This window comes from Poecilia formosa, unplaced genomic scaffold (genome assembly GCF_000485575.1).
Source record: "Poecilia formosa unplaced genomic scaffold, Poecilia_formosa-5.1.2 Scaffold502, whole genome shotgun sequence".
Classification (NCBI taxonomy): domain Eukaryota; kingdom Metazoa; phylum Chordata; class Actinopteri; order Cyprinodontiformes; family Poeciliidae; genus Poecilia; species Poecilia formosa.
The window spans coordinates 320587-332896 of NW_006800441.1; the positions used below are offsets into that span (position 1 = coordinate 320587).

The 12310-nt window shown below is 39.3% G+C and overlaps 1 protein-coding gene across 1 annotated transcript in view; it reads left to right on the top strand.

The window, feature by feature from the left end:
- LOC103156807 (forkhead box protein P1-B-like) overlaps positions 1-12310 on the top strand; it is a gene marked incomplete at its 3' end in the record, with an annotated part of 180190 nt that overhangs the window by 155495 nt on the left and 12385 nt on the right. The window contains exon 9 of the mRNA XM_016664651.1: positions 7411-7518. Within this exon, the coding sequence (XP_016520137.1) occupies positions 7411-7518 (108 nt within the window). The remainder of the gene's footprint in view (positions 1-7410; positions 7519-12310) is intronic.

Here is a 12310-nt window from a genome sequence, read left to right on the forward strand (position 1 = left end):
CTTGTGTTATGTGACAAAAGTATTTCCATTGCAGTTTTGTGACATAAAACAAATTTTGATAAGGCCAAAAAAAACAAGATATTTTATCAAAAATTGCACAATGTTTTTTTTTTTTTCCAGATTAGTGTGTTTCCACAAAGCAAACATATTATTGAAATGTTAAATTGCCCAATCATGTGGTCAATGGAAATGCAGCGTGTAGGCGGTTAAAAAGCTGCATTGTAGGCTTATAGGAGCCTACAAGCAGTTAACTAAAGTAGCTAAGTTGTTCCCAACTTAGTCATTTTGTCACTAAAGCCCCTTTTGCACTGCACAGCTGGAAATTTAAATAACATTTCTCCAATGAACCGATCAGAAGTCATTTAGGCTGTAAACGAGGGGATCTCCAGCCGGGAAATCCCGCCTGCCGCAGCGGTAGTTCAGCTGGCCGGCGAGTCCAGCTCAGAGACAACATTCAGATGAGATTTTTTATTTATTTATTTTTTTCATTAAATGTAAACCTGAGATAAATGTTTCTTTCAGCTTTCACGCTCATGGGCGCATACAGAAAAAGCGGGACGAGAGACCCAAGAAGAGAACTGTTCTGTGGTCGTTGGGGAGATCACCTCGGTAGCTTTAGCAATGGGTCGATTTATGTGACGTATCCTGCTCTGTCCAAAACGACCAGGGCCATAGCACCAATGGGACCGGGTTGAACTGAGCTGGGCTGGGCCAGGCCGGACCCTGCAGTGCAAAAAGGCCTTAAGCAACAATTCAGACAAAAAAAAACTGACCGATACAAAAACTGTATTGGCCAAAATCTGAATCGGCATGTCAGGTGTTTTAGATATCAGTGACCAGCTGCAATCAGTGCATCCCTAAGCAAAACCTCGTAATTCAAACAGGAATCATCTCTGTGATTCTCCAATCTTGTAAATGCTATGTGTAGTAGTATTACAACAGCTCTGGTAGGTTTCTGTTATTTGCTGCTCTTTGAGGTATAAACTGGAGTAAAGTCAGATCTAAGCATTCGTTGTTGCATCAATAAACCCACAGGGTTCTGGCCCTTCATTGTCAAACTGAATGTCTGTGTTTTGACAAATCGCTTGAGGACGATATTGACTCACCAAGTCCATCACACGTTGTCGCTAAAGCAAGGTGAGCCTTGATGGCAGCAAAAGGCAGGAAGCAACCCGAGGTTGAAGGCTCCATGAAACATAAGAAAAGACATAATGCAAGAGCCGGCAGCACCGCTGCCTCACGCCGACTGTCAGAGATTAAAGAAGATGTCAGTGGCAGTTTAACACGAGCTTAAGTGAAGAAGGCAGTCTTGGACTGAATATTTTCGTAGCATCTTTAGATCTGTCAAAAAAAATGAGCAGGTGATTCTCCCCACACCCATCAGTTCAAGGAAGCGAATTATCCATGTGGACTTTCAAAACGTGCAAATTACCAGGAAAGCTGTGCCGGAATAAACTGAGATACAAAACATTGCCCCATTAAGTGCCGCATGATGCTAATTTAGATCCATGCACAACCAATAATCCTTTCTCGTTTTAATTTTGGCAACGCATAAATCACGCAAGTATCAAAAAGCGTCCTGGCTCTCTTTTGATGATGCGTGCTCAGTTCTAATCAAACTCCATGGGAGGAAGAATGAAATATTATTAAGTATGATTATTCTAAGCAAGGCTCTGAGAAGAACGTCTATGTTATAATCCTGGGATTTGAATAATCAGGTTGAAGATAATGGGGCTGGGCCGATCCTGGGCGTAAATAGAGAACATCCACTCATCCTCCCAGCACTGAACTTAATGAACTTTTAATTTATGCGGCTTTGCGTGAGTCCCTGTGTCATGCAACAGAAACAAGCTTCTCTGCAAGACAGGGGCCCCCGGTTTTTCCTTCCCTGACTGACTTCAGATTAGTTTACAGCAGGCCCTAAGTACCATGTACTTAGTTTCATGTGTCATATAAAAATCTGCCCAGGCACAACGACGCCTGCAACTAAAACCTTTAAGTGCATCCACAGGAATCACTCACGGGGCTTTGCACTTCCGTCTTAAGGAAGATAGAGAAATTCAATCACAGCTCGACTTGACACACACTGAAGACAAGGCACGTGTTCCTCCTGCTTTTAGTTGTTGCTAGGAACATGCTGGGAGAGGCGGGAGGCGGGGAGGTGTGTTTGTCTAAATAACGTCCCCGATACGACCCAGAGCCCGAGTCACTTTATCTGTCAGGCGATGTTGTTTCCCTGTCAATGAATGCATGATGCATAGATGGCAATATACCCCAGTGATCGGGGTCATCTTTATTCGCTGGTTTGCTTATTTAAATCAAATGCCTGATCTGTATCTGACACCAATTCCCAATCCAGAGCTGCATCAGCCTTGCAAAGAGGGAGGTAAAAAGGGAGGGGTATCTTCTCAAAGCACTTGGCCCACTTTACTTCCCAACCACCATCAGTAACAACAGCTCAGGGACTGTAACACAGCAGTCTGTTAAGGAGATAAATAATCAGATTTGGCAGCGCTTCCCATCTCTCTCGCTCATGCCTTTCATTTGTCTTACACAAGAAAAAAAAAAGCTAATTAAATCATTTAGGGTAAAGCTTGCAGTGGTACCAGAAGGAGGGAAGAATCCAGGAAAGATCTGGAACATTAAAGAGGGAGTGAACCGGAGGGGGAAGAATATAAACCTGAACCGGATGTATCGACAGGGCGCTCTATCTGACTTCAATCTTCCCTTCTTCCTGACGGACTGAGTCCGTCAGAATGGGAGGCCATAGATCTTGACTTATTTATGGCCCAAATTGTCCATTCAAAGTAAGTGGGCTTGAAAACAACTGGCCTCCAGCTGTTGGAATTGTCTTACATTCTCTTCTTTCCCCCTGGAAGCTTTTGCACCTTGTCAGAATCTATGTGGGTGGACACCCTGGTCTTCTAAAGCTGAAGGCAATGGAAGTTTTCACCTCACTGCTGTCGTCATTAGAGTATTTTTCAACAAAGATGCTTTAAAATAAAAAACATAGAGGATTACTATTAAATGTTTTATGGTGTGGAAATTGATTGAATTTCAACATTTGGAGGAAAAAAGAAAAAAAGAACAGAATTTGGGGAGAAACAATTACCTGAAACGAGGGTGTAATGAGTTCCTGCAATATTTAAATGCTGAAATGTTTCTCGTCAAAACAAAGTCTGTCTCATGGAGGGTCATCTAGTCAGTCTGACACTCTGTCCCATGTGGTAACTCTTCCTTTAACCTTCCCTTCATCATTGTTTTAAGCAAAGGTGTAAAAAAGTAAACATTGAAATTTGATAGTTTTCTTTAATCTAATTTCTAAGTTTGAGAGTCTTATTTTGAAGTAAGAGAGGAACGTCCTTGAGTTGCCCTGTTGTGTAGTTAGGAAAGCCTTTTGGAAAAACCTTCGCTTCTTTTGAATTGTTTGTGTGGCAGCATTTTTTTGGTACAAAAGAGTGCTATTTTTTAACACTCTTTAGCTCAAAACCAAATTTACTGTGGACTTCCAGTATTCTCAGAGGTTAGGGACTGCCGCCTCCAGTAAATAGCTGAAGTAGTCAAATACTTGACAGCACTTTTAAAAATCCTTATAACTACCTATTTTAATAGTTAATAGGTGTTCCTTTTCGCTACTACAGGGGAGTCCGCTGTACTTAGACTAATCACACCTGGGCTCTGTAAAACCTTTACTCTGTTTTGGAAAACCAAATAAGTTTTCTCTAAAACTTTGTTTAAACTTTCTTATGAACTCAATATATCTTCTTTTTGTTTACCTGTTTCTAAAATATAAAAAAAGTAAATTAATTAAAATTTAAATAACATCACTAAATTTTTATTTGCCACCTTTCAGATTAACTTTAACATTAGTTTGGTTTTTGAGTTTCCTGCTAAGAACATAAAAATAATTCTCAGTATTTCACATTTCAAAAGTGATCCATTTTAGTTGAAAACCCTGATTTAATCTGACCTCGTACCATCAAAACCATAGTTCCTGGAATAGTTCTTAGATGTCAGTGGCAGTTTGAAGCAGAAACAAACTGCCACTGTTTGTCAAGCCTTCTGTTTCTGTTTGAAACCTCTTCAGAAAGGCTTGAGACATTTTGCTTCATCTTTCCATACAGACTGAAGGCAAAGCTCACAAACTGCACATTTAGATATTTGAGAAAACTTAAGTATTAAAAACATTGAATTGTAACAAGAAAACAGTAAAACATCCTTGTACCAAACTATGGAATCAGTGTTTTGTTTTCTGATTTGTGAAACATTGTAGTATCAAAACTTGACTTGAGTTGGTCCTGTGGTGGTGCAGAGGCAAAGCACAACCCACGTATTGAGGCCTTAGTCCTCGTGGCGGTGGTCACAGGTTCAATTCCCGGCCTAGCGACATTTGCCGCATGTCTTCCCCCTCTTTGATTACCCTGTTTCCTGTCAAACTACTTTCAAATATAGGCCAATAGAGCCAACAAAACTTTGAAAAAAAACTTGACTTCAAGATGAATGTTCTTCACTAAAGATTCATAATGTTAATTGGTCTCTAAGGATTAAATTTTGAATTGGTACGTGGATTTGAGCGCTGGTAATATCAACCTGCTGTATTTGATCTGTGATGTTGCTATAACAGGTCAACTACAAAACCCTGAAAAAACAACGGTTAACTAGAAAAATTGCTGCTCCTAGCGAAACAGCTGTGAGAATGCATATTTGCAGAATGATTGCTGCAGAAAATGCCAGAAAAAGCAGAACAAACCAAAAGAACCTGAAATATTTGAAAAAACTGAAAAGTAAAACATAGCAAAAGAAATAACAGAAATTAGCAGAAGCAGAAGTTAGTATAAAACCTGAAATAGTTGAAAAAGTTGAAAAGTAAAACAGCAAAAGAAATAGCACAAAGTAGGAAAAGAAGTAGAACATTTTGATATATGAATTGTTTAAATTGATTAAAGTTTGCAGAAGGCCTTTGTAGACAGTAAAACCAGTAAAAGCAGAAGGCATATCAGAAAAGTAGACAAGCAGAATACTGACACACAGATAGAAACAGAGCACAACAGAGAAATACATCGAAGGAATAGGAGAAGGTGTGACATGTCTGTACTCAAGAAGAGTTTGACAGAAAACAGTGAGACCGTTAGCAAAGATAGTAATACAGTGATCCCTCGTTTTTTGCGGGGATTGCGTTCCGAAAATAACCCGCGATAAGTGATAAGTGAAATCCGTGAAGTAGTTACCTTTAGTTTTTACAATTATTATACAGCATAATTAAATACTCTACATTGAAACCAAAAGAACAAAACCTGTTTTCAGGTCAGCAGATGTGTGTGTTCATCAGTCGGGCCTTAATGTGATCCAGAGTCATGTCCTTAAAGCGTCTCCTCCAACCTGCCCGCGAGATTCACAGCTGTATCTACGGCAGAGCGATGGAGCTCGTCAAGCGAGCCTCCACTCGGGTATGTAGAGAATTCCACCGTAGGATTACATTGTAAACCTGGAAACAATCAACAATTTGTATAAAACTTATAAATCGCAAGTGTGGAAAAACCATAAGAGAAATCTCAAGAAAAAAAAAAGACATTTAAATATAGTTTAAAGACTTGTGACTTGTTTAAAAGTTGAATGGAGTTTCTAGGTTAAAGTAGGCAGAAGTAGTAAGCTGTGAAAAAGCAGAAGATTTTAACAGAATTTTGTAGAATTTCAATGTATTTCAATGGGGCTGAAATTTGCACAAAAGCACAAATATTTCAAAAAGTAAAATAGTGAAGTTTAGCAAAAGACATCACAATATAATGTCCAGAAAAAGCAGAATGTAGCACATTTGACGTAAATTCCGTTATTTTGCCACTATCTAGGCACCCACTTTTCAAAACGTCTCTTCTGCCACCAGCCAATCACAGCACTTTGTGCTCTCTGATTCTTTGCACACGGTGCATTTTAATATTTTGTTAATACAGAATTAACCAACAAGCCTCCCTCTCAAAGATGGAAAAGTAATAAATCTTTTTAAATTAAAAAGCAGCGTCACCTGCACCAGGCCGCACATTTCCTGGTTAAAAACTCATTATAATTGGTTGTCTGCCATCTATTTATCAGCTGTATCAAGACAGAGGTCTTAATGTGAATGCATAATTCATAATTGAATTTAAAAAATCAGATTTTTGAAAGAGGCTGAAAAAAATTCACTAACCAGGTTTATGAATGCTCGACTGCTTCCTAATTGCTACACAATTATCACATGTAATGAACAATGTGAACTCTTAAGTAAGTAATTGTAACACAAGGAAACCTGAGCTGACCTCTAAAATGTCCTCCTTGACGTGCAGCTTTGTGAACACTGATCCAAATGATGCTTCAATTTAAATGCTTGTTTAATCATGCCAAATAAGCACAGTCTTGTCATTTCCATTTTTATTTGCTGATTTGTTTTTACATCTTGTTTTTTTTTTAAACCATACCACATGAATCATGTTCCAAAAGCTAATCCAGCGAAGTGGTTCAGCACAAATTGGGCATTATTTCTTATTGAATACATGCATATCAATGAGGTAGGGTTATTCTCATGTGGGGAACACAACAGTTTGTTGTGCCATGAATCTCCTTATCTTGTCCTTCTGTCTTAAAGCTCGGGCTCACACTGGAGGAGAAGCAGTAGCAGTGTGCTTCTGGCTCACTCGCCAGAAGCACAGGTGGCAGCAATGTAGGCCAGTCCCCCAGGCTCTTGTATCTGAAAGTTGTGTGTCTTGTGTCCATATGGCTGCTTGTCCCGCCTTTCTAGCAGACACCGCTGCCTCTTCTCAGTTCTGATCGTGGTTAGCTATGGTTCCGCACTTCTGCGCCATATGGAAGATGTTGTAATGTTTGTTTTTCAGCGACATTCCCACTATTTAGACTGATAGTACCGATCTATCCCAGTAGACCCGTTCTTGTCAGCCCCCCCAGGTGACATGAATTGGGTCGGGAGATAAATTGGTGCCAGGTGGGGATGTTTACATCTTCCCTGCCTTGTGGAAGGGTCCGGATTGTGTCACAAGCCTTCCCCAGGCGGGGGGGCTCTTGAATGTGACACAGTAGGTAGGGAAGAGACCGTCCCTATTAAAGTGAATTGCAATGTGGTTCAGTGATTCTAAATAATTATGTATTGATCCGTCAGGTTCACACAGTGAGTGTCACCCTGTTTTAAAGCAGGGAACAGTAATGATCGCACAGGTAAGCCGATTCTGGCAAAGGCCAAAGTTCACAGATCAACTAGAAGTCAATTTTTTTCTGTGATAACAAGACAGATTACACACAGAGAAGATTTGGATTAACAACAGGAACTGTCATCTTTGACATTTTGTCTTTTTTTTCCTCGACCTCTGAGTGAAAAGAAATTGAGATTGTTTTCCTTTTTTTCAATCAGAAGTTTCTGTCTTGCAGGTCAGTGCTGGAGGAGCCATCCCCCCACAGTCACCCTCTCTACGGCCATGGCGTCTGCAAGTGGCCTGGGTGCGAGGCTGTTTTTGATGATTTCCAGTCATTCCTCAAGTAAGTAAAGCACCGCAGTCAGAGGCATGTTTTCTGTCTCAGTTTGTTTGTCTTTTTTTTGGGAGCGGGGGGGTCGATTACATGTTTTGTGACCCCTGGCTACTCAGATGCACTGCAGGTGCAGCCGGTTGTTATTCCTCAGTCTGGGTTAGCCTGCTCTTGAAAAGGGCAATGCGGTGGGGACTCCTTCTGGGAACTGCATGGGCCTCTAATTCCTGTGATAAGTGCAGTTCCCATGGTGACCAGGGGCCATTTTTCCCAAACAAACAACGGTGGGATGTTTATCTGTGGCAGCTCGCGCTCAGGGAGCCCTGCCTGTTTGCCCTTGTCACCGGTCAGAGGGAGTGCTTTCCAAATTTTTATTTTAGTTTGCCCTTTGTTTGGCTCATGAATCTCCTGCCTTCCATCTGAGCCTTAAGTTTTTTTTTTTCTGTTTTGATTTTATTGTTTTTTTTAACCATAAAATCAATACCAAACCAGAGTTTGCTTTGGGCTTAGCAGGTCCTGGCACTGAGGCGGTCCACAAGTGGGCCACAGTATTTTTGTATTAAAAGATGTTAAGTTGACAGGAAATGTAAAAGTATTACTGGATAATTATGTTACTGGAAGATATTGCAGACAATACTTAAACCCACAACTATAAAGTCTTGAAAACAACAAACCAAAAAAAATACAATTTAAACACAGACCACAGATATGGAAATGTAATATTTGTTTAATGAGAATATCAGTGATGTTATCTGTGCTGTTCCAGCATAGATAAATTAAAAGATTTTAAGTGGTTTAACATTTAAATTTAAGATTTTGAGGAGCTGGCAAGTTTGCTTTGTAAAAGTTCAAGGAACAATCTTCATAGTTGGATTGTTTTGTTACCATAGCAACTATTTGATGCTGTCAGTTTAACTTTTGAGTTTGAGCTCTGCTTGCTCACAAATACATCTCAGCAAATTACAGTTATTACTGATTGTTTTTAAGATTTGTCAGTTAAACAACACCCCCATGTCTCAGATTTCACTAAATCCATGGTGAAATGCTGTTGGTGGTGCTGATGCTCTTAGCAGCAAAAGGGGCCCATACGTCAAATCCTGCTCAAGGCCCCATACAACCTTGGACGTGCCCTGCATGATGAGCTAAATCCACTGTACTGTACACCTCTGCCGGATACAGAGGGACAAATGGAGAGATTTAATTTATGTGGCTTCAGTAGCTCTCTTTGTGTCTAGTGAGTTTTTAATAAGGGCCACAGAGACTGTTTAGGTTGCTCGAGCTTTTTTTGGGGGGGGATCTCCACGTGCTGCAACTCTGCCTGACTGTAAGTAAATAAAGCATTTGATATGATGCCTTTTGATGCATCGTGTTGCTGCAAAAATTACAAAAATAATGATAAAAGAATAAAACCAGTGTGCTGCAGGACTATGAGGCGAACGCAAAGCTCCTCCACAGGCTGAACCCGACTCACTAACGCACTGCCTAACCGGGAACGCATACATAAACTTTTATCAAGACACAGACACATGCTAGGCAGCATGTGAGATGTAAACGCACATACCACACATAATTCCTTGTGCACAAAGATATATCATTCTCACTGCACTCTCAACACGCCTACATAAATTAAAACAATTTAATTTATGACTGATTGTTTTTCTCGTGTCTGTCTCTCTGTCTACTAAAGAGAGAAAGTCATTGATTCAGTCCAGTGTATAGGTCTCATCTAGCCCCTTTTTTGAAAGACAATTTTATTTACAGAGTTTCTATTTTATTTATTGTTTTTGGTGTTTTTGTTTTATTTATTTTGGATATTTAAAATGTGTTCTAGTGCCAGAGTTAGTTTGTTAGAAATGTTGATCCTTCTTCGAGAGAAGATCAACAAGCATTATTACGCCATTTCCATTGTACTACTTGAAAATGGTCTTAAACCAAAAACAGTATTGTTTATTGCATACTATCGTATATTACATTTGCTGGACAATTTATTGTCCTGCAAATGTGTTAACATGACAGGTCTGCCTCTCTAACTAATCCTTTCTTTAAGCAATTCTACAGCACTTTGTGTTGTTGTATCGAATATAATCCCCCTGAAAAATACACTAAACTTGTACACACAGAGCTATAGTCCAGTCTGTTAGCATCTTTGCAATCTGTACTGTATCAGTGATGTGACTCTGTTCAGCCTAACATGCCTGCCTAGTTCCTGGTTTACTGATCAACCTGGTAACCCAGTACACAACAATGCCATGGTTACAGGAGAAGGTGAAAACATCTGCACCAGTGGCAGCAGATCAATGGTTTGCTGTCGCCTCATATTAGTTGCGCCTTAAGCAAAACATGACATGATTCTGTTATCCAAAAACAAACTGTCAGCTCATAGTGAAAGTTATTTCAAGTGGCGAAAAAACGTGTGAACTTCCTCAACATCTTGAATCTTCTTTTAATCGTTTTCATAAATCCTCTTTGAACCTCCTTATCACATCAGAACGTACAGTCGCCTCAGTTCCTGTCTCAGGGAAAAGAAAATCTGTCTATGTGTTCTTACTTTCATTTAATAAACATCCTGCAATACATAGTTATTAAAGCATGTGCTCATGTTTTTCCCACAAAGACAGGCACACTTAAAATCAGGGAGTGTCGGTTTAAATCTATCAGTATTTATTGTATTCTGACATTGCCTCACCCTTTGTTTATAGAACTAAGGGAGAATTAAAGTTGGTGTGCCCGGCAGAGCTCTGCCTGGAAAAAAAACAACAAAAAAAACTAAGTGCACTCAGCTCTTGTTTTTACAAGTGTTTTTATCATGGCAACATCTTGTTTACTTTAGTTGCCTGTTCAAACTGCTTGGAACATGTTAAGAAAACATTTGGGAGGAGAGTCTCCACAAAGCCGCCTTTGTTCGACAGTATGAGCGGCTCACCAAGGTGTTAACGCTCAAAACCTTAAGCGCTTCCACATGAAACCTGGCAACCGACACCGCTGCAGGCCTCTGACAAAAAAAAGGATTCCAAATCAAAAACAAAAAAAGGAGTACATCAGACATTCTAATGCTGCTTCAGACGTCTCTCAAGGTTGGAAGTCCAACCGGAGAGAGACCGCGGCGGCGCAGAGTCAGCGGAACGCCGTGGAGATGGAAAGATGAGGAGGAGCTCCTAACGTGGAGCAGATTTCAGTGCGCACGCCAACAGCAACAACCAACAGTGGAACCGAATGTTGCTTTAAACAGCATGTGTATTTGTTTTATATGTGAAGGAAAACATGACATACCTATGCTGACTATCTTGATAAAAATGAAAGCTCTCAATCCGTCCAACCCCCTATGTTCCAGGTGGGAGGGGACGGGGATCCGAACCCGATGGGGTTTTCATTGAAGGTCAAGACCCCTTTTCTCTGTAACGTCCAGTTAGAGGTCAGAGAAACACTACAGTGCCATCTAGTGATAAGAACCACATAAAAACTTCCCGATTCAAAACCAGTGAGCTTTTTCAGCCTAACAACTCTGAAAAAAAAAATCTAAATAGACCCAGATGAAAGCAAAAACTTAACATTTTAAAAAGGAAATTCTGCTGCATTTAAAACCTAATACCTCTGTATAGTTGTGTGCATTTAATTTAAATCCCAGCCAGTCAGCAGTAAGGAAGATAAAAACGTTCCTCAGAGTTGGCTTCAAACCCGACGCTCTGGATCATAAGAGAGAGAGGAGAGAGAGACAGAGTTTTTGATTTTTAATAATTCATTTATTTTTCAATAAATAAGTATCACAGCCAATAAAACAAAAATCAAAGAAGCATATTTGTACCATAGAATAAATCCATCCAAAAATTTGTTCTCCTTCTACCACACTACAAATTACTTCTCTAAGTATCTAAGTCTGAGACTGATCTATAAAAATTAAATTCAAGCAATAGCCTAATAACCATGTTAACAAATAAAGAAACCACATCAATATTCAACTCTTCCTCCACCTTCCTCTTTCTGCTTATGTACACAGCTGTTTTAGCCTGGCCTAAATAAAAATTTATCAATTGACATTTACTCTTTCGCTGCCTGTAAATTTAAAACCACAAATAAATATATGTTGAAAACTTCCCTACAACTGTTGAAGATGATCTCAAAAGCACAAAGAGATGATAGACGAACAGTCAGAAAAACACTGTTTCTCTATGTTCACAATAAATAAATGGAGATTTTTTTCTCTACAGCAGGATTAATAACAGGAAAAATGTGGTAACACTTTATTTGAAGGGGTGTGAATAAGACTGTCATGACACTGTCATAAACATGACATAACACCTGTCATGAACATGAATAAGCCTTCATGACTATTTATGACTGTTGTCATAAAGTGTCATTCAGTAAATCATGAGACCTTTAATGCAATGCTGACATTATTCAAAATGTCTTTGTTATGACAACTTGACATTAACCAAGAATCATGTCATAAATATGTCATAATAGTAGTCATAATGATTTAATTATTACACTATCAAAAGCTTTAACAAAACAGCGATTAATATTCCCACTACCTGAAATAAAGCGAAACAAGTAGATTTTGTTAAGCTTTATTACACAGTCAAATGATTTAATGACAGAGTCAATAACAATTTCTTTTGCATCAAGTAAAGTGGAACAAGTAGCAACAATTATAAAGATGTCATTAAGTGTTATTACAGTGTCAAATGCTATGCTAACAGAGTTATTGATATTAAGTTTTACCTCAAATGAAGTGAAACACACTGGACTACTTATAACTACCATCAACAAACCCTTTGTACATTGGAATAAAACAAAAGATAACTTG